A 27,306-nucleotide genomic window follows, 5' to 3' on the forward strand; every position below is an offset into this window, starting at 1 on the left:
TCAGCGGTTATGAGCAAATTTGCCTATCAGTATGTAATGCAAAAAGGGATGACAATCAATGCTAATTAACACACTGTTCCTATATAATGCATGTCTTTGAGCAGCAGGTGGAACAAGCAGCGTGAGGCGATTTAGTTTGAAAGCCAGAGGGGCAAGGGCAGAAGAGAAGGCACACTACAGGGTTTACCACAGAAACCACTTAAAGGGGTGGCAGGTGGAAAGTCAATGACCCAACGAGGTGACTCAGGGAGGAGAAATGCATGTAGCGGCACATCTACAGAGGGACAGAAAAAAAGCTTTAGAAAGCTGCATTTTGGAATTCCAAAGGGATACGAACAAAACTAGTGACGCATTCCGATCACGTGTCCAGCGAGTGCGACACATGTGAAGGTCAATGTACTTTAGACGTCTATAATGGGCGCAAAACGTCCGATTGGCGGAAACGCACTAGGAAAAAAAAACTGGAGTTTTGACGCAGTTTAATGGAAGGAACATTGCGATTGGTAGAGAGAGTTTCCAAAAAATAAGAGGAATGCTCCTATAGGTCGAAAAAGGTCATGAACATGAAGAACGAATGAACCCAAGTGGGGGAGGCAGTTCGGCCATGAGTAAGACAAGAGAGAAATTTTCAGGGACTCTTCCCTGAACTAAAGTTAAGTGCAGAATGGAGCATTAATTGTTCTTGAGAGAACTGAGCGGGCACTGTAATATGCAGCCTGCTCCAACCATGTGCGTGCATATCGCCACCTGCAAAGACTAGGGCTGAGTACATGTTTTCTCGCGTAACGAGAAACATAGGGAAAGTTTCTGCTGGAAAGTTCAGCAAAGGTTTGATTAGTTTTACAGGAATTTCAGCAGAAGAGAGCAGCCTAGCAGACGGCAGCTCGTCGCAGCTTAAGGTAAATACCGCATGCAGATGCATAAACTTTGTTGGTTCACCAGTTTGCGTCCACTATAAACTCAAGTGGCCTTGGGTAATCTTTCGCTCAGTTTGTCACATAACTAACCATCCACCGTAGACTTGATTGTCATCCTAAATAGTACTGAACTATGAACCGGAATCGGAAGATTTTCGTAGTACTGACCAACATGATAATGTACGTGTAGGAACAATTTTGTAAAAAAACTTCTAATTAAACTCTAATATTGTTGTGTCTAGGATTAATATTCTTTCTAAGAGTTAATATTTAATATTGTTGTGTTTAGGATTATTTCACTGTTTGATATCGACGAGATGCGTTATCCTGATAATTGTTTTTATGTTGTGAAATTGAAAACTGCGTAAAAGCGTGTATTTTTTGTGCTAAAATTGCGACATTGAACATGTCATTTCAACTTACACAGTTGTTCTCAATCCTAGAATAAGTAACCACGTTACAACTCTTGAGAAGGCAGTCTCTTGCTGGGCTCGGTTGTAGATAGGCATGTTAGTTTGTGGAATGAGTGGTGAAACTGTCGCGTTTGGTGTTAAAAAACTTCTGCCAGTTGGATAGTCTTGGACTTCGCAATATTTTCGGGTCTCTTTTGACTTGAAGGAATTCTGATAATTGCTAGGTCTTGGAACGTGGAAATATTCCAACTGCAGTTGGACTCATAAATATTTTGAGCATTGCTGGACTTGGAAAAATGTTCGACTGTCACTAGACTTTGACTTACTCGTATTTCTGTCAGTCGTCGATCTAAGAGTTGCATGTATGTTCTATATAGATATAGAGAACAACTAATAGTAACACAGAACGTAGGGGACTGTGGCTATAACACAGGAGACAATAACAGTGAGACACGAAGAGACGACGACAACGAGCTGGGCTGAAAGAGTGAGAGAGAAAGGGCGACTGGGAGTGGATGGGTATGAGCGACTTAACACCGATGTGCTGCTGGATGTGAGTGAGTTGTGCTTAGGGGAGCTTGAGGGAGTTTGAGGTGCGTTGCATGCTGAAAAAAGCGCGAGTATGTTCGCATACTAAAATTTTTGGAAACGCTCTTGAAGGTACAGTGGAAGGTAGAATGAGACAGCCAAAACCCCACTTTTCAGAGTCTTTTAAATAAACAGTAATACATTCGCATTTATTGTGCTTCTAAAGGAGCGATTTCCCTCTTGTTTGCAAGTCTTCGAACTGCAGTAGATTCTCAAGAGTGCAACTCACTGCAGCAAATAAAAGAAATGGAAACAATGAAAAAGAAACAAATCAGTGCAAAGAGAAAAAAGGCACGATTATTTCCGTGACAAATCTCTCAATGTCTCTAACCAACGCATGTCAACAAGAAGTTAATCTATAACCATCTTTTATGCCTGGTATGTTCACAGGCAACGAGTTTTGGCTCGGATACAGTGCTGCACTTCCGATCGACGGTTGGCGGTACACTGTGTCGACGCCCACTCACCTGCAGAACGTCCTCCGGGGAGACCCCAGCGATGTCGCCTTCGAAGAGCCCCGCAGCAAGGGTGGGGTCCGGGGAGCCGTCGTCCAGTGGCGGCTGCAGCAGCGCTGTAACACCACAACACAACACATCGCGCTGCTGGCTCCGAACTCCAAGGGCGGCGCAGGCAGCGAGGTAGCACCAAGCCGTACATCCCGGCCCAGGAGTATACCACGCCACTTCGAACTGTTCTAGGCAAACTTAATGAAATAAATTAAGCCACCAACTGCAGAAAAATTCTTTTGGTGGGAGGTGACCTTTCAAGCTTACGTTTTTGACGTACCCCTCTCAAATAACACTGAAATGTCTGTAAATATACACTTGAATTGTCGCAGATGTATAATTTTGAAACATCACAATTTACATCTGCAACCTGCAAATCAGAGAGCAAGGAATGTTAAAATTTGTTTCCTCCATGGTACAACGGAGTGTGAAAAGGAAAAATGCTTATATGACTGTGTGTTCTTCTAAAGTGGCTGAAGTACCGGCACGCACCTGCGGCAGAGGTGGCGGACAGCGCGAACTCCTCGTCAGAGATGGGTTCCCCTGGCTCGTCTGCTTCCTGCAACACACACAACAGGCACACCGATCAACATGTCTGCTCACAGGTGACGGGCCCTGGCTAGAGTGGCGCTTTGCCACAATTATGGTTCGGTATTTTTGGTAGAGAACATAGACGATGTAGTAAATGGTAGGATTAATGATAGTATTGCTAGCATTGCCAGAGAAAGAAACATAAGTGAATGTATGAGAGAGAAACTTGATCGTGTAACTTCTCCACTTTTATATAACCAAAGCAATTACTTTTGATGTAAGCGCAATTTACATACAAAACATTAAAAAAACCTGTACAATCATTATTGTTTTTTTCATCACGATTAAAGGCAAAAGTTTTCTGTATTTATTTATAAGTGTGAGAGCTATTTGTGAATAACAGAAACACGTTTTATATGAGCTTGACGAAGTACCGAAGCGATTTTTGATATTTTTTGTTGTGCGTTTATTTTAAATTTTACCTTTTTTTTTCTTTGAGGCAGGTATGTTTTCTAGCACTACATGATAAACTTCTATTGTTTTTTTTAGTTTTTTATACAACATCCCTTTTTTCACGTTACAAATCAACAATTTTCGAATAAAACCTGAATTAAACATTGAAATTTTCATTGTTTCTATAAATACTGTTTGTTTTTAAGTAACTGACAGGAGGCTAATTGGGTAGTAGCCTGCAGTAGTTTTACAGCGGTATTCCTGGCCAATCCTGGATGTCTGTTTTATTTCCTTTCCCAGCTGTCCTACCAGTGGCCGCAACATCATCTTAATCTTGCTTAGGAAGTAACGTAATGAACCAATATGTTTGCGAATTGTATCATCTGTGTCGTGAATGTTTTAACTGTTCATATGTTATTATACAACGTCCACGCATTTGCCAAGACAGGCACGGTAGGCCTAAAGAGTGCAACCGAGATACCAGTTCACCAGAGAAACTGTGAGAGGAACCAGATTACGTCAGTTTCAGCTCTGTGCTTCACGTCTATTGTACGTGGTGTGCTACACAACAAGCATAGAGCTCAATAAGTGTCAAAACCCTGATTCCCAGTTATTCATTTTTTCTTACAAAAATGTTCTAGTGAAACAACCTCAACAACATTTTTTACACTATTGTCCATTAAAATTGCTACACCAAGAAGAAATGCAGATGTAAAACGGGTACTCATTGGAAAAATATATTATACTAGAACTGACATGTGATTACATTTTCACCCAGTTTGGGTGCTTAGGTCGTGAGAAATCATTTTCGAACATTTTCTGTATCCAGAAAGGCCCGTACAGTACCTAGAACATGCGGTCGTGCATTATCCTGCTGAAATGTAGGATCGAATGAAGGGTAGAGACACGGGGCGTAACACATCTGAAATGTAATTGTCCACTGTTCAAAGTGCCGTCAATGCGAACAAAAGGTGACCGAGACGTGTAACCAATGGCACCCCATACCATCACGCCGGGTGATACGCCAGTATGGCGATGACGAATACACGCTTCCAATGTGTGTTCACCGCGATGTCGCCAAACACGGATGCGACCATCATGATGCTGTAAACAGAACCTGGATTCATCTGAAAAAATGACGTTTTGCCATTCGTGCACCCAGGTTCGTCGTTGAGTACACCATCGCAGGTGCTCCTGTCTGTGATGCAGCGTCAAGGGTACCGCAGCCATTGTTTCCGAGCTCATAGTCCATGCTGCTGCAAACGTGGTCTAACTGTTCGTGCAGATGGTTGTTGTCTTGCAACCGTCCCCATCTGTTGACTCAGGGATCGAGACGTGGCTGCACGATCCGTTACAGCCATGCGGATAAGATGCCTGTCATCTCGACTGCAAGTGATACGAGGCCGTTGGGATCCAGCAAGGCGTTCCGTATTACCCTCCTCAACCCACCGATTCCATATTCTGCTAACAGTCATTCGATCTCGATCAACGCGAGCAGCAATGTCGCGATACGATAAACCGCAATCACGATAGGCTACAATCCGACCTTTATCAAAGTCGGAAACGTGATAGTATGCATGTCTCCTCCTTACACGAGGCATCACAACAACGTTTCACCGGGCAACGCCGGTCAACTGCTGTTTGTGTATAAGAAATCGGTTGGAAACTTTCCTCATGTCAGCAGGTTGTAGGTGTCGCCACTGGCACCAACATTGTGTGAATGCTCTGAAAAGCTAATCATTTGCATATCACAGCATCTTCTCCCTGTCGGTTAAATTTCACGTCTGTAGCACGTCATCTTTGTGGTGTAGCAATTTTAATGGCCAGTAGTGTATATTCAGACTATTCAGAACCCCTGCGGGACTTAGCGAATGCTGCGAGCAATCGTGCAGTGATGCTAAAGGAGAAGGAGGCTACTAGCACGTGACAGACTCAGAGCTACGTCAGACCGGAAGCGTGTCCAGATGGCCGAGACGGTTAAGCCTACCGTTCTAGGGAAGCAGAGCAGCTGGGCTCGAAGCCCGGTCCCGCAAACATTTTCGGTCTTCACCGTTGATTCATTTCGGTGCTTGTAGACGGCCGAATGTCCTAATTTCTCTTAATAGTTTGTTCTATATGGCAGCTGTAGCACCAGTGGTATCTGTTCATGTGTTCTGTTGGACATGTCAAATGTGTTAATATCTAAGGAGAGACAGACAATTTACAAGGTAACGACAGCGGAAACCGCTGGGCTAAGGATACCAGGATGTATGAGGTAGTGAGGCATTGGAATCTTTGAGACGGGGACTGCAGAAATGTGAGTCCTCTATAAGACCGGAAACAATAATTCAAATTTAAAGTGAGTTTGATGAAGAAGATAAGAACTCTACGTGTCGTGCGGAGTAAGTAGAGAAACAGAATAGATTTATGTGGGCTTTCGGTGTCTTCAGTATTGTACCTCGTGGTGCGTGAATGCTGAATTACTTAGGGTGATACTTTTTAGCAACAAGTTGTCTGGCTGGAAGATGTGGAGGCCGGTGCGACTGACCTGGTCGGGAACGCCGAATGGCAGGTCGAAGGCGGCGGCTGCGGCGGCGGCGGCCAACAGGGAGAGCGCCAGCCACGGGCGCGGCAACGGCCTGCAACACAGGGGCGCCGGTTATCGCCGAGAAAACCGGTTTTAGGTTGTACCTTGTAATGGTACTTGAATTACGTAACCATTACGACACCTCAACTCAACCTCTCGATACCAGTAATACTCTACTGTGTTTCTGTAAAGTAGTTGACGTATTTCTGAGACAACATTCAGATTTGATTTCATTAATGTAGAGGTATTTTGATACATCGATATGTTTATATTGCAATGATATTACTCTTATGTGTATTATTTCTTTTGCCACTATGATCTTTGTCGTACTTGTAACTCTTGATTTTTGGGCGCGTAAGCGATTATTAGTTAGTTAGAGAGTCGGACCTTGAGAAAGTCAAGTCTTGGACGTCATGTTGGAAAGACGCATATTGTAGTTAGCTCATAAAATGTGAGGAAGCTGTTTTCAAGTATGTTTTGTATTGTGAAGTGATGTTTTGTGTGTTACGTGATACTGCAACAAAAGCAATAAAAAGGAAGTGTAACTTAAATTCGGAGTGCTGATTACTTTTTTACATCACCATTGTCCTGCAAAAGTGTAATCTTCAAGAATGGTTTGTGAATCACATCTATAAAACTTTTGAATATCGCGGAATAAAACCTAGGCCTCTTTGCATCCGAGCTTGGAATCATCACCACCTAGCTTTTCGACGATTGAGCCATGATTTTACAACGAGACCAGCGTAGGAAACACGAAAAGATGAGTGCCTAGTTTATTCATTATTACATGAAATGACTTTATTAACTGTGTTCTAATGACGCCTGCCACATAATAACTTTGTTGTTGCCCGAAAATGCAGTATTTAACAGCGTGAGCAACACCACAATCATTATTAAATTTTGACCTTTATTGTTGTGGGGTTGTTAGAATGTGGGGGCTCGACCGGGATAGGCAGCACCAAATATTCAAAAATTAACTGTAGATGTGTTTCAGGAAGAGTACATGTTGTTGTTTTGGTCTTCAGTCCTGAGACTAGTTTGATGCAGCTCTCCATTCTACTCTATCCTGTGCTAGCTTCTTCATCTCCCAGTACCTACTGCACTCTACATCCTTCTGAATCTGCTTAGTGTATTAATCTCTTGTTCTCCCTCTACGATTTTTACCCTCCACGCTACCCTCCAATGCTAAATTTGTGATCCCCTGTACATAGTGAATCTGTTAGAAAAATATCGATAAAAACCTGACAATCAAAAGGAGACAACCACAAGACGAAAAATGGACGCAAGAAACAATGGGACGACAAAGGATTTAAAATAAACAATGCGACTGGATTCCGACGGAGAAGACTTCAGCTATAAATTAAGTAAAAATTCTAACGAATTTTGTAATTTGGTATTGTCATTTCTAGTGGTTCATTTTTTGTTAAAAGTTAATAATAGATAAAATTAATGCAGGGGAAGAAATAGTTGGGGGAGATCAAAAAATTGATAAGTTAGAGTTAATTCTGCAACTCGTGACTAAACAAAATGAAAATATAAATAATTTAAAATCTGAAATGAAGGCTGAAATTGACGAAAGGTTAGGGGAGAATTTGAATAAACAATTAAATGTAATAAAAACTGAGTTAATTTAGGTCAAAAATACACCGGAAGGTAACCTAAAGGTGATAGAATCAAGGGTAGACAATATGGAGAAAAAAGTAGTTGTTTTTGAAAGTGAGTTCATTGCTGAAAATAGTAACAGAATCAGGGAAATTCAGGAACTTCCAAATGAAAATGAATCACTAGATGCAAAATTAGATGACTTGAAAGCAAACAATGTTAATGCAATCAGTAGTGTTGAAAAAAAGGTTGACAGTTTAGAATCAAATCTTACCAATAAATTAGACACATTAAAAACTAAAATAAATCAAGTTGAAGAATATGTTGTTAACAAGAATTTGTACAGTCATGGACCAGCATGGTCGAACCTGTTAGTGAAAAGTTTTTCTTGTGATAATTTGCACGCAGTTGATTTTTTGCACCATTGTAAGGACAATTTTGTGCCAGGAATGTCTGATAATTCAAAAATTAAATTTGACAAAAAATTTCTTGAAGGCAAGGCCCTATCCTGGGCTAACCAAAATTTCGATCATTGGGAAACCTTTGCAAATTCTGAGAAAAGCTTCTTAAACAAATTTTGGTCAGAGTCTGAACAGGGGAGGACTAAATATGAATTTTTAAATGGACCTATTTTCAGAGGGAGAGTGGGCATCATGAAAGCATTTTGTTAAGATCAGTTGAGAAAATTAATACATTTAGATAAACGTTTTGATTAAATGACACAAATAGATGCGCTGAAAAGAAGGCTACCTGAAAAATTGCAATGGGATTTAGTTCATGGGCCTGATGATTCCTTGGAAGAATTTTTAAAATATGTGGATAAATTGGATAGGGCATTAGAAAGAGGGAATATGCAAAATTTTTACAATGGTGAACACCAACAGGGGGAGGAGGTGGTATTCAAACAGGTATGGAGAGAGGAGAGAATACAGAGACAATAGACATGAAGAACACAGGGGAAACAATAGGGATCATAATGGTAATGACAGAAATAGGGATAGAAATTTCGGAAATAGAAACAGGGGGGAAAAATTGGAGATCAAACAGAGAAAACAGGCAGGAAAACTCCGGACTGCCTCAATGAGGGTCCACAGTTTTGGGGCGAGAAAATTTAATAACAATAGGACCTACAATAACAACTGGGAATTTACAGACAGAAGAAGAAGGAGAAATGTAACTTATTATTATAATAAAACCATTGAAAGACAAAACAAATAAACACCACAAATAACAGACACTCACGTTCAACACCAAATTAATACTTTAAATTTTGATCAGAAATTTTGGGATACACAAGAGAAAATAATCATGTTGAAAGCAACAAGGTAACTACTTCTGAGAACAAGCCAGATGAGGATATTGCAATTGTGTCAGAATTTTTAATTGGGTAGAGAATGATAATCTATGTAATTCTGAAGTATCTGGCAAACATTACAGCTCTGATTTGAATAAGTTATTTAATGAAAATGAAAAGTTATATGGAGAGAGAGAGATGGAACTTAATGTGACTGTGGATAGGATGCATGATGAGGAAAGTTTTGATTTTGACGAAAATATGGAAGTTAATGATGTTGTTGAGAGTGTACAGAGGTAAGTAATGGTGAGATTAATGCTGTGGGTGAGTATCAGGTATTCGTCGAGATTATTTCAAGTGAAGTAGTGAAGCTATGTGATAATGAAGTTGATAATTGTGAGCATTATGATGAGGTAAGTGTGGTTAGTAATGAGGAAGAGGACACTCATGCATCTGAAGAACAGGTAAAGTTAAGTTAGTGTAACCAATCTAATGTAGCAGAGGACTGTAATGTTGTGCCAGCTAATAGTATGAAGTATTTAAACCCACATACAAGTTCTGTAGGAAAAGGTGAAAATTTTTTAAAAATATTGTGGAACAGTTGCAATTACAAAACAGATAGGGAAGAGTTGTGGAACTATTTAGCTAAAATTTATAGGAGGTTATATCCTCACTGGTGGCAAAGTGTAAAATGTAATGAATATCTGTTGTCTGCTCAAACTGTTGTATCCATAGATGATGTTAATGAAAGTGTGAATGTGTGTGTGAAGCTATTAAAAACTGATCAGGAAAATAATGTGGGTTATTTTAGAAAAATTGAAAATGACCTGTTACATGAACCATTAAAAGAAAAAGTAGAAGAATGTGAATCAGGGTGTCCATACATTAAAGCTAAAGTAAACAATTGGGTGGGTGAATGTCTCATTGATACAGGGAGTCATTTGAGAAAAATTCGTAAATAAAATTAAAGACAGTGTTGATTTTGTTGAGGCCCCTGTGATAAGAGGAGCTACAGGCAAACACAGTAAAGTCATCAAAAGTCAAGTATTTTTATCATTTGAAATAGAAGATGTAAAATTTGAGCAGGGTTGTCTTGTTATTCCAAGTTTAGAAGAGAACATATTGTTTGGCATGGACTGGGTGTTAAAGGTAAGTGCTGCATTTAGCTGGAGTGAGATGAAGTTAATTGTGTGTAAACCCAAAAGCAATATCATTGCGTGTACGCAACTGTTTATTATACACTGTGGAGAAGGTTGCAATTATGTCAGTAAAATCATAGATTATGAAGAGAATTTGTACTGTTTTGATGACAAATCTGAGCTAAATTTTTCTGGTCAAAATTGTGAAATCCCAGTTAAAAGCAAATTAGACGAAGCAATTAATTTGGATAGTGATCAAAAGAGAGAGTTGGAAAATTTATTGTGGGAGTTTCAAGATGTTGTCAACGAAAAACCTGGAAGAGTCAGGAATTATCAATGCACTTTACACCTTAAAAATCATGAACCTTTTTTCCTCAAGCCTTATAGTATTCCTTTGGCAAAAAGAAAAGAAGTAGAGAGTGAGATACAAAAAAATGGAAGCATGGGGTATAATCGAAAGAAGTAACAGTGATTATTATAATCCTTTGGTGGTGGTTTCCAAATGTGGAGGTGGTGTTAGACTTTTACTTGATACTAGGCACCTTAAAAAAATTTTGAAAAGAGAAAATGATCATCCAGAAAACATAGATGACCTGTTACATAAATTTGAATGTGTGAAATTCATGAGCAACTTTGACTTAACTTCAGGCTTTCACCAAATTTATTTAGAAATAAATTATAGAAAATACACTGCATTTTTGTATGGGAGAAAAAGTTATCATTACTGTGTTCTACCGTTTGGACTAACTGTTTCTGTTGCTGAGTTTATTAGAGGATTAGATCTTGTTTTGGGGGATGAACTACCGTCTAAACTTACTGTATATGTAGATGATATTTTTCTTTCTGGAAAAACATGGGAAGAGACATTTTGAATTGTTAACACAGGTGTGTACAAAATTAAGGGAAGGGAGTATGACCTTAAAGTTAGAAAAATGTAAATTTGGAGTAAGTGAATTGAAATTTTTGGGGCACATTATTTCAGAAAAGGGGATTGAACCTGACAGAGAAAAAAATTGAAGCTATAGAAAATTTTCCTGTTCCTAAAAATAAAAAACAATTAAAATCTTTTTTTGTCTTGCTGGATTTTACAGAAAGTATGTCAGTACTCAACCTATGGACGCTTCTTGTTTATGTGATCTATTAAAGAAAAATACTGTCTGGGATTGGTCATCTGATTGTCAAAAAGCATTTGATGAGATAAAGAAACAACTTTCACAGAGCAGAATTCTATATAGGCCTGACATGTCTTTACCCTTCTGTTTAATGACTGACAGCAGTGATACAGGATTAATAGCACACTTATTTTAGGAAAAAGTAGTAAGAGATCATATTGAACACCATTCCATTGCATTTGCTAGTAGAGTATTACAAAAGTATGAAAAGACTTACACTGTGACTGAAAAAGAACTTTTGGCTATACATTGGGCTTTCAACAAATTTAAAAATTATCTTCTTGGACACAAAGTGATTGTTTACTCTGACCACAAAGCACTAAGTTACTTACAGGAGTGTAGGCTTTATCATACCTTATTATCTTGCTGTTTGGGACACCCAATCCCATGCAGCTTGTGCATGGAATTGTGTGTGTGTGGGGGGGGGGGGGGGGTGTTGTAATGGTACTTGAATTATGAAACCATTATGGCACCTCAACTCAACCTCTCGATACCAGTAATATTCTGTAAAGTAGTTGACATATTTCTGAGACAACATTCAGATTTGATTTCATTAATGTAGAGGTATTTTGATACATCGATATGTTTATACTGCAATGACACTACTCTTATGTGTATTATTTCTTTTGCCACTATGATCTTTATCGTATTTGTAACTCTTGATTTTTGGGCGCGTAAGCGATTATTAGTTAGTTAGAGAGTCGGACCTTGAGAAAGTCAAGTCTTGGACGTCATGTTGGAAAGACGCATATTGTAGTTAGCTCATAAAATGTGAGGAAGCTGTTTTCAAGTATGTTTTGTATTGTGAAGTGATGTTTTGTGTGTTACGTGATATTGCAACAAAAGCAATAAAAAGGAAATGTAACTTAAATTCGGAGTTCTGATTACTTTTTTACATCAACATTGCCCTGCAAAAGTGTAATCTTCAAGAATGGTTTGTGAATCACATCTATAAAACTTTTGAATATCGCAGAGTAAAACCTAGGCCTCTTTGCATCCGAGCTTGGAATCATCACCACCTAGATTTTCGACGATTGAGCCATGATTTTACGAGACCAGCGTAGGAAACACGAAAAGATGAGTGCCTAGTTTATTCATTATTACATGAAATGACTTTATTATCTGTGCTCTAATGACACCTGCCACATAATAACTTTGTTGTTGCCCGAAAATGCAGTATTTAGCAGCGTGAGCAACACCACAATCATTATTAAATTTTGAACTTTGTTGTGGTAGGGTTGGTAGAACCTGTTTCTTCATCTCCAGTTTAACCTGACTCTTAAAACCGCTCAAAGTAACCAGTATCATAAATAAGCAATTTCCGGTTCGTATTGCTATTATTTCTGGTAACAGACATAGAAATCGAACAATAACCGAAAACTTCTAAGACTTCCTCAGTCATATGCATTATAAGTTTAATGATACATCGAATCAAAATGTCAAATAAAATAGTTAAATAAAAAAAACTTAGTCCATACACTGTTCGTTGTCTTTCTCGACAAGTAATCAGGGGTTGAATGCTGTAATAAATCCAGCAGTATTCTCCTCGCGACTCTAATTTTTTGAAACTCTGCTCAAAAATCGAGGCTCATAATACCGAAATGAAATGATCGAATAGCATTGACAACCGCGACTCCCCAGCTCGGAAAGTTTGCCACCGAGTAGCAAGTCTTTTCAATTGCCGCTGCGGTGGAAGACTTGCGTATCCATGATGAGAAAATGACTATGAGGACAACACAGCTCCCAATCTCTGAGCGGAGAAAATCTCCGACCCAGCCAGGATCCCACCCGAGTCCGCTGCGTGGGAGTCAGATGCAATGACCACTCACCTTAAGGGCATTAGGGACAGTCACTGCTAAAGAATGAAAACTGAGGCTAGAGAACTCTACTTTTAGTGTTGTGCATTTCCAAGGACTACAAATAGACAATCCTAGACACAGGGAGCAGATCAGATACTTTCTATTTTTTATAAACAGTAAATGAATCCTTACGCTTTTAACTTATTATTGTTACCTTATTGCCTTACACTTTTATCACTTCCTAGAAAAGGAAGGCAAATAAGAAGCTTTTGTGCACAACTTCTAGAGTTTTGTTTACTTTAATTATTTTGAATTAAAAAAAGTTTTATAGTCAAATTATTAACTTACTTTTAAACATGAATTTGAATACAATTCATTTTTTGATGATAAAATTCAGAATGCTCTTTCAAAAATTTAAATGAACGCTTTATATAGTAATCAAAATAGATCGTTTATCTGAAACAATTATGTGGCAACAGTTAAAATTTGAGTAATGAATTAATCCAGTGGCCCATATTTACTGTCCAGTATGTCATAAGCACTCGTTCTATAATGAGCTGATTTGTAAGTCAGCTGCTTTCATCAGAAGCAATATCATTCAAACACGAAACCAATCATTCAGAAGCCACAGAACATCTTAAACGACGAATAATTAATGTAGAGTAATGCAGAGTGGTTAACATTGCAAGATCACAGGTTAAGCTAAGCACGAGATAAGCCATTGCAAATGTGAAATGCTGGTTCATTAATAACCGGTGTAACCGGTAGAATGTTGAATGCAAGCATGCAAACGAGAATGCATTGTGTTGAAGAGGTGACAGATATCAGTTTGTGAGATGGAGTTCCATGACTGTTGGACTTTGTGGCTCAGTACAGGGACAGTTAAAGCTGTTTGTGGACGACGTTGGAGTTGTCCCATACGTGCTCGACTGAAGGCAGCTCCGTGATCGAACAAGCCAAACCAGCGTGTCGACACTGTGTGTAGGATGTTGGGTTACAACAGTGGCATGTGGGCGGGCGTTATCCTGTTGGAAATCACTCCTTGAGATGCTTTTCATGAATGGCAGCACAACAGGTCGAATCAACAAACAGACGTACAAATTTGTAGTCACGGTGTATGAGACAACCACGAGAAAGCTCCTGTAGTCATACAATATCGCACCCTAGACAATAACTCCAAGTATATGTCCAGTGTGTCAGGTACACATATGGTCTGATTGCAGTCTCTCAAGAGACATCCTTCTAACCAACATATGGCCATGAATGGCACCGAGGCAGAACCAGTTCTCATCAGCAAACACAACAGACCTCCACCCTGCGCTCCTATGAGCTCTCGCTTGACACCATTGAAGTCTGAAGTGTTGGTGGTTTGGGGTCAATGGAACGCACGCTACGAGACCTCTGGCTCGGAGCTGTCCTTGAAGTAACCGATTTGTAACAATTCGTTGTGTCACCATGGGAACATCTGCAGCTCAAATTACTGCTCCAGATGCAGTGTGATGCGCCAGAAGCAGACGCCAAACACTATGGTCTTCCCTGTCGGTAGTGTCAAGCGGCCATCCAGAGCCCAGCCTTCCTGCGACTGTACAATGTCGTGACTACCGTGCCAGCAACCGTGTACAGAAGTTACGTTCCTGCCAAGTCTTTCTGCAGTATCGCAGAAGGCACATCCAGCTTCTTGTAGCGCTATTACACGATCTCGTTCAGACTCAGTGAGGTGTTGACGGGGGCATCTTTGTTGCCTTAAAAGCATTCTTGACTTGCACAGGCAATCTCAAAAGTAAGTAACGCTCACGACCGTTACAGCATGTATTTAAAGCAAACTTGGTGTGCATCCTCAAATGGTGCTACTATCGCCACCCTTATGAGACAGGGGCGAAATCTGAATAGACATCATCTTTCAGATGTACGAGGTGCATTCAAGTTTTCTCCGGACTGGAAAGAGATAGAAACACGTGCATTGTTTTAAAATGAGGCCGCGTTCATTGTCAATACGTCCGATAGATAGCAGCACCGTACGGCAGATGGAATTTTACCGCCAGCGGCGAGAATGAGAACTGTTTTAAATACTTAAAATGGCGACGTTTTCCTTACTTGAACGGCGTGCAATCATTCGTTTTCTGAATTTGGGTGGTGTGAAACCAATTGAAATTCATCGACAGTTGAAGGAGACATGTGGTGATGGAGTTATGGATGTGTCGAAAGTGCGTTCGTGGATGCGACAGTTTAATGAAGGCAGAACATCGTGTGACAACAAACCAAAACATCCTTGGGCTCGCACAAGCCGGTCTGACGACATGATCGAGAAAGTGGAGAGAATTGTTTTGGGGGATCGCCGAATGACTGTTGAACAGATCGCCTCCAGAGTTGGCATTTCTGTGGGTTCTGTGCACACAATCCTGCATGACGACCTGAAAATGCGAAAAGTGTCATCCAGGTGGGTGCCACGAATGCTGACGAACGACCACATGGCTGCCCGTGTGGCATGTTGCCAAGCAATGTTGACGCTCAACAACAGCATGAATGGGACTTTCTTTTCGTCGGTTGTGACAATGGATGAGACGAGGATGCCATTTTTCAATCCAGAAACAAAGCGCCAGTCAGCTCAATGGAAGCACACAGATTCACTGCCACCAAAAAAATTTCGGGTAACCGCCAGTGCTGAAAAAATGATGGTGTCCATGTTCTGGGACAGCGAGGGCGTAATAATTACCCATTGCGTTCCAAAGGGCACTACGGTAACAGGTGCATCCTACGAAAATTTTTGAAGAACAAATTCCTTCCTGCACTGGAACAAAAACGTCCGGGAAGGGCTGCGCGTGTGCTGTTTCACCAAGACAACGCACCCGCACATCGAGCTAACGTACGCAACAATTTCTTCGTGATAACAACTTTGAAGTGATTCCTCTTGCTCCCTACTCACCTGACCTGGCTCCTAGTGACTTTTGGCTTTTTCCAACAATGAAAGACACTCTCCGTGGCCGCACGTTCACCAGCCGTGCTGCTATTGCCTCAGCGATTTTCCAGTGGTCAAAACAGACTCCTAAAGAAGCTTTCGCCGCTGCCATGGAATCATGGCGTCAGCGTTGTGAAAAATGTGCACGTCTGCAGGGCGATTACGTCGAGAAGTAACGCCAGTTTCATCGATTTCGTATGAGTAGCTAATTAGAAAAAAAATCGGAGGCCTTAGAACTTGAATGCACCTCATAGAACCGCACCTACTAACGTTCATTTGTATAGCAGAACTCCATCTTGCTGCTGTGAATTTTTCTGTCAGTGTATAAATAAGACTGTTATAAATGAAACTAAGCAAATAAAGAAAAATCCGGTTATGCAGAACTAAAATATCGATGTCGGTATTAACCGGCTGGTTTTTTCCAATCCCTACAGCGACAGGGCGGGCATCGTCACGGCGCACTCCACTCACGCTGGGTGGCGCCCACAGAGGGCCCCCGCTTAGCCGGCTTGAGGGGACACAGTCGCGAGGGAACTCCCATAAGGAATCAATGCTAAAACGAGCAAACGTCAGGTACACTTTCTGAAGTAACTAATGGAGATAAAGACCTGAAACTTTTACAGTGTACAGCTGAAACTCCATTCTCAAATCACATTAAAAATGGTTAATGTATTTTATATATTTCTTGAGTAATCATATTTTTGTTCTATAAGACAAAAAATTAAAACTTTTCTAAACACCTTGGAGCTTGTAAATCTGTTCTTTTTATCACTACTAGTCTATTTTTTTATCTAATTAATCATCGTTGTATTAACAAGAGATACTGTAAGTCTGATGTCTGTAGCAGTCATAGTTTTTGAGAAAAGTGTACCAGAAGGTCAAAAAATGTAGTTTTGAGAAAAATGGTATTAAAGTTTTACATGCAAGAAAGTAATGTACAGTGTCATACAGACACACTTTTAAAACATTCCAGGGCTATACTGTGGCTCAGCTTCTTGATCTTTATCTTCTTTTCTTTGATCTTCTGGCTATCCTGGTCTCCTTGGTAGCATTTCCAGCAGAAATATCAGCATAACAGATACGGTCCATGTCAATCTTTTTCAGTCCCCTTTCAGTATTGATACCATCCTTTGTTCCCAAGAGTCTTAATACATCAGTCTTCTTCGACACACCAGCATTGAAGCACATCACTGCATCATGAACACCAAATTTTAGTGTTTCTTTTCTAACGAAAACAGTTTTTGGTAGCCTTGTCCAAATGACAGAATTCAAACTTTCATTTGGGTTTTGAGTTTTTCCATGGAGACACTTTTTCAAGAGCTCTTGTTGGCTAAGGTCTCTGACAATGGGTTTCACGGCTAACAGGATTTTATCTGGAATTGAATGTTTGTGCTTATAGCTGGAAGATGTAACTGGGTTGTTGAATTTGCACCAGTTGTCAGGTCCCTGTGGGCAAAGGTTATGTTGTGGTTCCTCATCTGTTGAAATTTTATGAAAGAATATAGCCCAGATGGCTCTCCTCATTGCTTCTACATTGTTGCAGTTATTTCTAATGGCCATACCATAATAAGTCTGGATCCTGTCTATTTCAGCCTCTGTCAGCCCCCTTTACCACCTAACTTTTTTTCCTTACATATCTTTAGAAGTCGCGATTCATTCCAGTTTATTAATTTTGACTCTAGGCCCATAAGGTTTATCTTCTACCATTTTCTGATAAGCCTTACTGTCCCCGTCCCCAAGATAGTCTGTATAGAGGATACCTCTTGACTGCACAGGCCTTTTGAAAATGTTAGCAACACCAGCCACTTCCATGCCTCCACTAGAACCATCATAGTCCTTTTTGCACACATGTTGTATAGTGGGATTTTTGCTACAGATGTCACAGAACTTGGTAACAATTTCAATACCCAGAACCTTCCCAGTATCAAAAGAAGTTGCTGACACAATGCCATTTAGGGATATATGCCCCCGTTTCTGCCAACTGCCATCAAAACCAGCAGCAATTTGCCTTGGGTCAGATTTCGTATCATTCAACTGAACTGATTCTTTGGCTGCTTTCAACATTGTAGATTGACTTACCTCAGCTACAACTGCACCAATAGTCTTGTTGTAAACATCAAACTTCCTTGGAGGTGGATGAATGTTCATCAATGCACAAAGAACAGCACCTGCACTTCGCCCTTTTCCAATAGATCTAAGTGCGTACACTAATCTTATATTGTTTTCATACAATCTGCTTCTTGTTACATGGGATGACATTGTATTGGCAGTACAGCTACATTCTAAACATGTCAAAACTAAATTACAAACAATTCCCTTGGTTTTCACCACATCTTCGTGCAAAGTAAGTTTCCACCACAGTTTTTACAATTTGTGTGTTTTTCGATAAGTTCACGTAATAACCTCATGGAGATCAGAATGTTTGTGTCAGTAACAACAGAAACACTGTTCACACCACATATTGCATTGTCACGCATTTGAGTGGCACTTGGAAAACCGGCAGCACCTAAAAGCTTCTTGCTTGAAGCACTGACACTCGCACTGACTTCACTTTCAATATTATTTTCTGCCCCCTGTTCAAACCTAGCAGTTTCGCGGTTTATTTTTGCATATTTATGTCCACGAAACTTAGGCTTATATCCAAACTTCCTTATTCTACACATTGTATTATAACGTTTCACAAAATCATTACATTTGTATCACCAAAACGTAAACAACTAGGATGAAGAAACTGACAAACGATAGTCGACAGTGCAGACAGGCTGGCAAACATCAGAATAACAATTCTCTCTTGCAACCCAAATAAAGAGTATTTATATCCGTGGAACATAAATGATTGTTGTATTATAGTCAATGCTGACTACTGCGCAAGACACAGCAAAAATGGACGTGGCGCTAGTTTCCATGCTTCACGAACAAATTAATAACTCCGAATCTAATAATCAGATTTGTATGAAACAAACGGCATTCTTTGGCCAAATAATTGTAGAATAGATTAAGACTAAAAAAAATCGATTTTTTTTAGCCTGTTCGCGACTGTGTCCCCTTAATGCGGACCCGAGAATCCTCGGATAATCCACAACACGAATGGTTTTGCCGGAAACTGCTATCATATGACGACATCTCTTTTTTCTCAACGCATGCTAGTCGTATAGGGATGATTGTGAAAGGTTTTTTAACGGGCTTCTAAGATTGCCTACCGATTTCGCGCTTAAGGTTAATTTTAACATTTGCGATCACTATAAACAAGTTGCAGGGACAAACATTTCAAAGAGTGAGATTACACTTACAGATCCCGTCTTTGCTCACAGATAATTGTATGTAGCCATTTCAAGGGTAACTAAATCAACTAACTTTTTTTATTCATTGAAGAAAATTAAAAACAAACAGAACACGAATAATACATTCTTACGTCACATATCGTTTACACCGAGGTACTGTAATTCTCTGTAGGGAATTTTGCTCAAAATTATATGCATAGAACTGCATACACAAGGATGTGTCATAGATTAATGATTATTGTTTTTTCACTTCATTCGGTTTGTTTTAAGATGTTTGCTCTTCATTGCCACAACTACTCTTAGCCCAAGACGACACTTACTCCAAATACTGCCATTATTCGCAACTATAAATGTGTGAAAGGTTCGCACTGGTCCCCTGGTTTGCTATGTTATCCAAACATGTTACATGTCATATTAGAAAGGCCACTCCTTTAAGGGAAGGCTGGCTGTACTGGACACGTGGGCTTTTTCGAAATTACATTTCTTTCTTAATATTTTATTGGAACATTTTTCACACTAAACAGTACTATGACCATTAATTTAAAAAGTTATAAAACTCAGTGTCATAAGAATATACGTTCATTTACTTTTAACATTTTTTCCATAATTGAATTTGGACGTTTAAATCTTTGTCGGGTTGTGTCAGACATGAGATTGTAATGCGTTGTAGTATTCACCAAACAGTTTTTGTGACTAACATAAAGGTAGCAGGAAGCGGGAAGTGAGCTCCATACAACAGTTGCTGTACTGAGGAGTCGTGTTCGCAGCCGGGGATCTACAAATTCTCCTTCCAGCCTGCCTGCTCCTATCCCTGCCGCAACCATTACAGCAGCTCAGCCTGCCTCAAGGGAGACACAAGAGCGCATGTCTACTGGAACACGGTTGTTCAAGCGGACCGACTTCGGTTTAAGCAAGCCTGGCAAGCTTTACGGGACCCATTCAGCCTGTTGTACATGATAACAGTTGCGCTATCAATCCAACATGACTAGCCAGGTATATGTTTGCGTAGGTGGTTTCATTGCAGCTCATTTTTCATAACGATGGGAGCAGCAAAATGAAGAAACCTAATTTAAATGTGATTGGGCAGAAATTAAGAATTCGGAATATACAGGGTGAGGCAGCTAAGTCATAACACCCCTTTTATCTCCCCAACGATAGCAGATACAAAGATGCCGTTTAGACAGTGAATTGCAGGGACAGGGGATACTTGAATACATCACATTTCATGTTTGTGCTATTTTTTATTAACACTCCACTGTTGCTAATGCTGCCCCTGTCGAAGCCAACGTGGGTTCTCTATTGACCAGTAATGCATATTATGCAAATTAACATTACCGTGGTTGGTGAAAGTCGGTTCTTCACTAAAAAGCACCCGTTGGAAAAACGTTGGATCATCCTGTAGGCGCTACAGAGCGAACCGGCAAAATTCCTGGCGCCGGTCGAAGTCCACACCGAAGAGTACTTGATGTAATGAGAGGTGAAACGGGTGAAATCTATGCCGGTGCAATATGCTTAGAACACTTCTCTGACTTATACCACATTCCGAGGCGATACGTCGCGACGAAACAGTAGCGTCGTTATGTGCGAACGCTAGAACGCCCTCTTCATGTACCTCACCAGTTGCAGTTTTCTGCCTTGTCCTCTGTATGGCGTTCCATGATCCCGATTCAAGCAGTTCCTTGCAAATACGTGCAAGAAGCTGGCGCGTAGGACGCTCACGATCAGGATACAGCTCTCCATATTGCTTTATTGCTCTAACAGCATTTCTTCTGTTTTCACCATACACTAGAAGCACAACTAACTTTTCTTCGTTGGTGTACATGTCTGTTCCAAGAAACTATGACGGAAATGCGATGTCTCATTACCCCAGCAGGACATTTATACCCTTCTCTCCAGCTACCTCGTGCGTGACCTTGCAGCGTTATCGAGAAGCAGGAAAACAACGTCTTCCAGTAAAGTTCCTCAGTGGTCAACAGGAAAGGTCGCACCGTACAACGCCACTTCGGAGGACGGATACGATACGCATAAAAATGATCCCATCTACACATCCACGCTGCTGCGGAGCTGGAATGATGTGGTTGCGTAGAAGACACTCATAGCGGTTGCCAGCAACGGTACATATAACAGGACCGTAAGCACCTGTCTCTTCGAAAAAATGTGGCACTCTGATAAATGATGCCGTAAACGCGCCCCACACAGTGACCTTTTGAGCATGAGGTGGTACTGATTGATTTGCGTGTGAATTTTTCGTTGCCCATTTTCGACAACTCTGTGTATTGACATATCCTGTCCACAAGATCTTCCACGGCCAATCATTGCCCACTTCCATGCGAGCAAGAAAATCTGAAGCAAAGGTCTCCCTTGCTGGCAGGTCAACAGGAAGCAGCTCGTACACATGGGTAATTTTGAACGGTTAGCAAAGAAGGATGTTTCGTAGGATTTTACGCACCGTGCTCACGGGTATGTCCAATGTTCGGACCATTCTCCGTGCACTACACGTTTGCACACCCCTGCATTGCTGAAGCCACTGCTTCTGCTGACGTCGAATAAATTCGTTTCCTCCGTCTACCAGGTTGCACACCAAAAGAACCCGTCTTTTCGAATTTCCGAATTATTTTCGCCAGACCCACGGCAGTCATCGGACCAATGCCTTTTTTCAAAGCCTTCAGTGTCCGGAACTTCTGCAGAGCGACGTGGGCAGAGTCATCATTCTTGTAATATAGCTTTACAAGCAGAGGGCGATCCTGCATTGAGACAGTCATGGTGAACGTCGCAGACGCGAAAGGAGGAAAAGCCGTGTACCCGGCGTGTTTATAATAACTTCAACGGGTCGTGTGCGTGACAGTTGTTTCCATTTACGTATTCTGACACACACGTTTTCCCCCTTCTCGAATAATATTCCGTTGCAATTTGACGCCGCTATGACCGGTGGTGGTATTTGTAAAGCGTTTTGAAACTTTAACTTTAATTATAATCACCCTGTATATTTAACTGAGCCTCGTTTTGTGGTACTCGGGTAAAGAAAAACTTTTCATCAACTTCCGAATTCCACTCATAACACATCAGTGAAGGCGAACAAAATTACAGAGGGCAGCTAGCTCTCTGACCGAACACGCTGAGCTAACGTGCCGGCGACACGTTCAGCTGGTAACTTGCTGCAGCTTGCCTACCTGGTTAACAGACAAGCATGACCAGTTTAAAGGCGTAATGTGAACACCTCTGGCTTATACGCTGCAACTCTCCAGTCACAAGGCAGCATTATACTAAAATATAAATAACGTTGACAATTTGATGAGAAACAGTTAACACTCATTCAGTAAAAGAATGTACACAATAAGTACGCAACTTTAGTTTGATAACAGGGAGTGGTACTGAAGTAAGAGTTCTGAACTGGCCTAACCAAACTCAGTGACAGACGACTACCTAATATAACACAAGTTCAGTTGCGATTGCTGTCGGTGACTAATTTAATTCGGGCTCAATTCATAGCTACACACTGCGACATCCGGCTTCGACTGCGACAATGGAACGTTACTTGTTAATAAATGCTGGTAACTCGTTCATAACAGGAACTGGAACTGCCCGAACGAAGTGGTGAGGCCGCCTAAATCTGCAGTCGGCTGAAGAATGTTCATCTGTGAATTGCTTGGCGGATGAAGGAAGTCCCTGGTATCAGCACCGTCTGTGGCGTCACACTGACATAACTCCTGAATAATAGATCGGACTGTTTTATTGTTATTTACGCTTTCCCATTGTTCTTACTATTGTTAGATATTTTCGCAGCTTTCAGTGTAGACAATAATGTCACTTTTATCTAAGGGTATAATAAAAATACAATATTACATACTATCAAGCAAACACAATCCTCCGCCGGTCGGAGTGCCCGTGCAGTTCTAGGCGCTACAGTCTGGAGCCGAGCGACCGCTACGGTCGCAGGTTCAAATCCTGCCTCGGGCATGGATGTGTGTAATGCCCTTAGGTTAGTTATCTTTAATTAGTTCTAAGTTCTAGGCGACTGATGACCTCAGAAGTTAAGTCGCATAGTGCTCAGAGCCAGAGCCACAATCCTCCAAAGTTAACTATAAGAACTGGAAATTCCCTAGAAGCAGATGACTTTGTTGGCACTCCGCAACACACATTTGTTTTGATTCAAAATCGCGTTACATATCTCGTTCCTCCACAGTTCACACATCAGTGGTGCGACAGGAGCCGATTATATTGGCCGAGTTTAGAAATGGCTCCAGTCCAATATTAACCGCGTCCGATATCACCCAGTCCCCCCCCCCCCCCCAACTTACGATTTACTAGACGGAAATTGACACTGTATTTCAAACCACATGTTTTAAGCTGTCTTTCGGAAAATGAGGGTCCAGTTTTCTGATTTTCAATCTGGCTGGGTGTTGTGTGCTGTCCTTAGGTTAGTTAGGTTTAAGTAGTTCTAAGTTCTAGGGGACTGATGACCATAGATGTTAAGTCCCATAGTGCTCAGAGCCATTTGAACCATTTTTCAATCACTTTTCCTCCTGACAACGGATCGTCCTCGTTTTCCGAAGAGCCAGACCATCGGTATAGTCAAATGGGTTTTGTCCTGCATACTCTAAAAACAGATGAACACATTTCAGTCCGGTATGCACAACTGGTCCCTCGGTCGCTTCAGCTTCGCTCTCTTCGTCTGCCGAATACGCCTTGTTCACTACGTCCGCGTAATTTAGTTACTCAAATCCTGGTTCACAGACACTACTGTTTATCCAATCGCGGACTATATCGTCATCTGCGTTTCTGCTACCAAACATTTGTGTTCCATACCAATATATTTGCTCGGATTCTAACAGAATACTTAATGTTTTGTTTTTATTTGTTTCAAAAATTGGCACACAATGCACGGGTAACTCGCAAGCTGGATAATCCACAACCTGAAGTTTCCTGTAACTTTCAGTCGGGATCGCAATGTAACTTCATTTTAAGTGAGGGCTGCGCTAATGACAATGTAACCACACCCTCCCAAACTCTCGCTCCTACAACGCTTCCTGACCAACGGAAAAAAACTGCCGTTGTACATCTGGCAGGGATCAAACACTTATCTTTAGATACTTACTAACATCAGAATAGTGTTATAGCTATGAGATATTTTCAAACCAAATTACAGCTGTAACTTTATATTGCACCATAATATTACTTTTAGAACCGGGCCAGAGTGTGTACAAAGGGTGCAGATCTTTCGAGCCTGAACCACATCTGCAGGGCAACATAGATGTGGAATAGCAATAGAACCAGCCGTTTGGTGTAGACACGATGTACACACATCAAAAAGTTTTGCATCACCTCGGTTCCCAGAATTCCGAAACCAGTACAGAAAACTGGAATAGAGATCAACATAAACATAATTTCGGCCCTTTTTATTACTCACGAAAACCACACTAAAATCCCTGGGCTAGCAGGACAGAGCGAATGCGGTTATATTTGTGCAAAGGGGCCAAAATAAGTTACTGTCAGTTGCACTCAACATATAAACTTTATTTGTTGAAAAACACAATCACATAAGCAAGAATCAAAACTGATGAGGTTTTAACGAAAGACTTCCTTTGATTTAATTTAGATCGGCTGAAGGCCACATCGAAAATCCAAGGCACAAGGCCTAAGCAAGGAATTGAGGTACAGGAGTTGTTCAGGAGGTTTCACTTCTTTAGAAAAAAAAATTTTATCTTCAATATAAATAGGCTGAAAGCCTTAGCTTAAATTTTTTCCATAGAAATTGTCTGAAGGCCACATATTAATCAAGAAAAGTGTTGCGGCTTAAGGCCAAGACAAATATTTTCAGTGTTTAATCTGAACAGGTTGAAAACTCGGATGAAGGCCGCAAATCAACAAAACAATTTAACGGCTTAAGGCCTAGGCAGAAGAGCTTTCAATTTGAAAAGGCTGAAGGCCTTACCTTAATATATATCGTGTAAGACACAGCTGAAGGCCTCATACTAAAGAATAACAATCTTATGACTTAAGAGAAAGACAACGATTTTAAATTTTGAATTTTAGAGTGGTTAAAACTCGGCTGAAGGCCACACATCATGCAGAAAACAAATTTACGGCTTAAGGCCTAAGAAGAAAAGCCTTGCAATGTTAATAAGCTAACACTCGGCTGAAGGCCACACAGAGTAGTTAAGACTAAAAAGGCAATCAGTACGTAAAACACAAGGAGCGGCGCTCAGAATGTTTCAAGGGTCGGACTGGGAAGGTAACACTAACCCACATTTAGGTGAGACAGGAAGCCAGACCGACAACCTCTTAATCGGAAGGGAACCCACCCAAAAGCCAGCAAACGGACCAACCAACTAGATCAGTTATGCTCCACCCGACCAGCAAAACGACAACAAGATGTCAATAGCACAACGTTCTGGATACTGGTGCCCAATCCAGCCAAGTCAGAATAAACGCCCAAAACTACTAACAACACTTCAGCTGTCGAACTCCACGCCGTGCTGGACAGCATCAACATGAAGAGGAAAATACACTGCCAAAATCTACGTCAACGACCAGAGCAGTTCACCGGAACGCCAACGGCCACAAGGCAGACGATACCGCTGGTACACTTTATTAATGAAGGAATGAATTAAAATAATGTGCCGTGTGCTCCTGCGATCTATTTGTTCCGGTGTAGTGTGTTCGATCTCTTTCGATTCGCCTTGCGGTGCGCGGGGTGGTGCGCCCTCTGGGATTCCGTGCGGGAAGTTGAAAGGGTGTCTCTGGCAGGGAGAGGCGAGCGGGTCTGGGCGGAGCGACGCCGGAAGACCGCGGAAGTCGCGCCGGCAAGTGGTGTGAGTGTGGCAGTTGCATTCTGGAGGTGCTGCAGTGACTCGCTGTCGTTTGTTCTGTTTACAAGTTCAACCTTCCTCACGCTGTGGCTACGGGCTGGTGTTATTCTGGCCATTACCTTATTAGCGGCATTTGGATTAATATTGTTAAAGATGAGCTGTTAGTTTGGTGCATCTTCATCTGGTGGAGCTACAGCGAGACTTCATTCTGTCGTGTTCTGGCTTGCGCTGCTCAGCAGTGAGTATTCTCACGCCGCATGTCGAAATACTGACTTGTGCCCTGGTTGATTTACGTATGAACTGGAGTGCCTATGTGGGCGTGTTTGCTTAAATTGTTGATGAAGTGTTTCACAATGCCCTTACTTGAGTGTCTTTAAATTGCATTTCAGTTTGTTTAAAAAAAAACGTTCAAATGTGTGTGAAGTCTTATGGGACTTAACTGCTAAGGTCATCAGTCCCTAAGCTTACACACTACTTAACCTAAATTATCCTAAGGACAAACACACACACCCATGCCCGAGGGAGGACTCGAACCTCCGCCGGGACGAGTCGCACAGTCCATGACTGCAGCGCCTTAGACCGCTCGGCTAATCCCGCGCGGCTTCAGTTTCTTACTGCACTTATGTCAGTTAAGGGACGCCCAAATTGTCACGCAAGTCAAGTAAGGTTTAAGTCTACTGTGACATCACTGTTTACCTGTTGGATTAAAATTACTTCAATCTTAACCACAGCTAGAAATAATTCAAGGCTAATTGTAAGTGCCGTGTGTGTTTGTTTTTGGTCCTTTTCACTTACTCACTGCTGTTGAGTGTTAAACTGTTTTGGAAACCCCTTGACGTCATTGTTTACTGTAAGCCATTGTGCCCATTAGGTCATGTAAGGCTTAAATACAGTGACGAGTTTGGTAATTTTCTGTGCTTCGTAATGACATTTTACAAGCATTAAAATTTTGGGAAAGGTTTAAATCTCATATTTGCAGATTGTTTGATGTTAGATAACATGTCGATGATTCGTGGTAAATCAGCTGATGTAGATTTAAATTGAACAAGTTATATGTCAGTAAGTTGTTACCAGTACCTTGCATGAATTTTCTTGCGTAATAAATTAAATTTTATAATCTATCCTCAATTTGTTGCTCATCCATCCACTCCAGCAGCCCCTGTATCCTGCTCTCAACCATATCAATTAAGTTAAACGCCACACAGGAAGACAGCTGCAATTCTAGCCAGCGCACACACGTTGTTGCTCACAGGAATCTCCCAGAAAGCGACAACCAGGAT

At 41.1% G+C, this 27,306-nt stretch overlaps 1 protein-coding gene across 1 annotated transcript in view; it reads right to left on the bottom strand.

Moving 5' to 3' along the window:
• LOC126441928 (zinc metalloproteinase nas-4-like) overlaps nucleotides 1-27,306 on the bottom strand; it is a 420,841-nt gene that overhangs the window by 373,005 nt on the left and 20,530 nt on the right. The window contains exons 3-5 of the mRNA XM_050090693.1: nucleotides 5,936-6,026; nucleotides 2,917-2,983; nucleotides 2,386-2,489 (exon numbers count right to left, since the gene is read on the bottom strand). Of these exons, the coding sequence (XP_049946650.1) occupies nucleotides 2,386-2,489; nucleotides 2,917-2,983; nucleotides 5,936-6,026 (262 nt within the window). The remainder of the gene's footprint in view (nucleotides 1-2,385; nucleotides 2,490-2,916; nucleotides 2,984-5,935; nucleotides 6,027-27,306) is intronic.

Source organism: Schistocerca serialis, chromosome 1 (assembly GCF_023864345.2).
Source record: "Schistocerca serialis cubense isolate TAMUIC-IGC-003099 chromosome 1, iqSchSeri2.2, whole genome shotgun sequence".
In the NCBI taxonomy this organism is placed as follows: Eukaryota; Metazoa; Arthropoda; class Insecta; order Orthoptera; family Acrididae; genus Schistocerca; species Schistocerca serialis.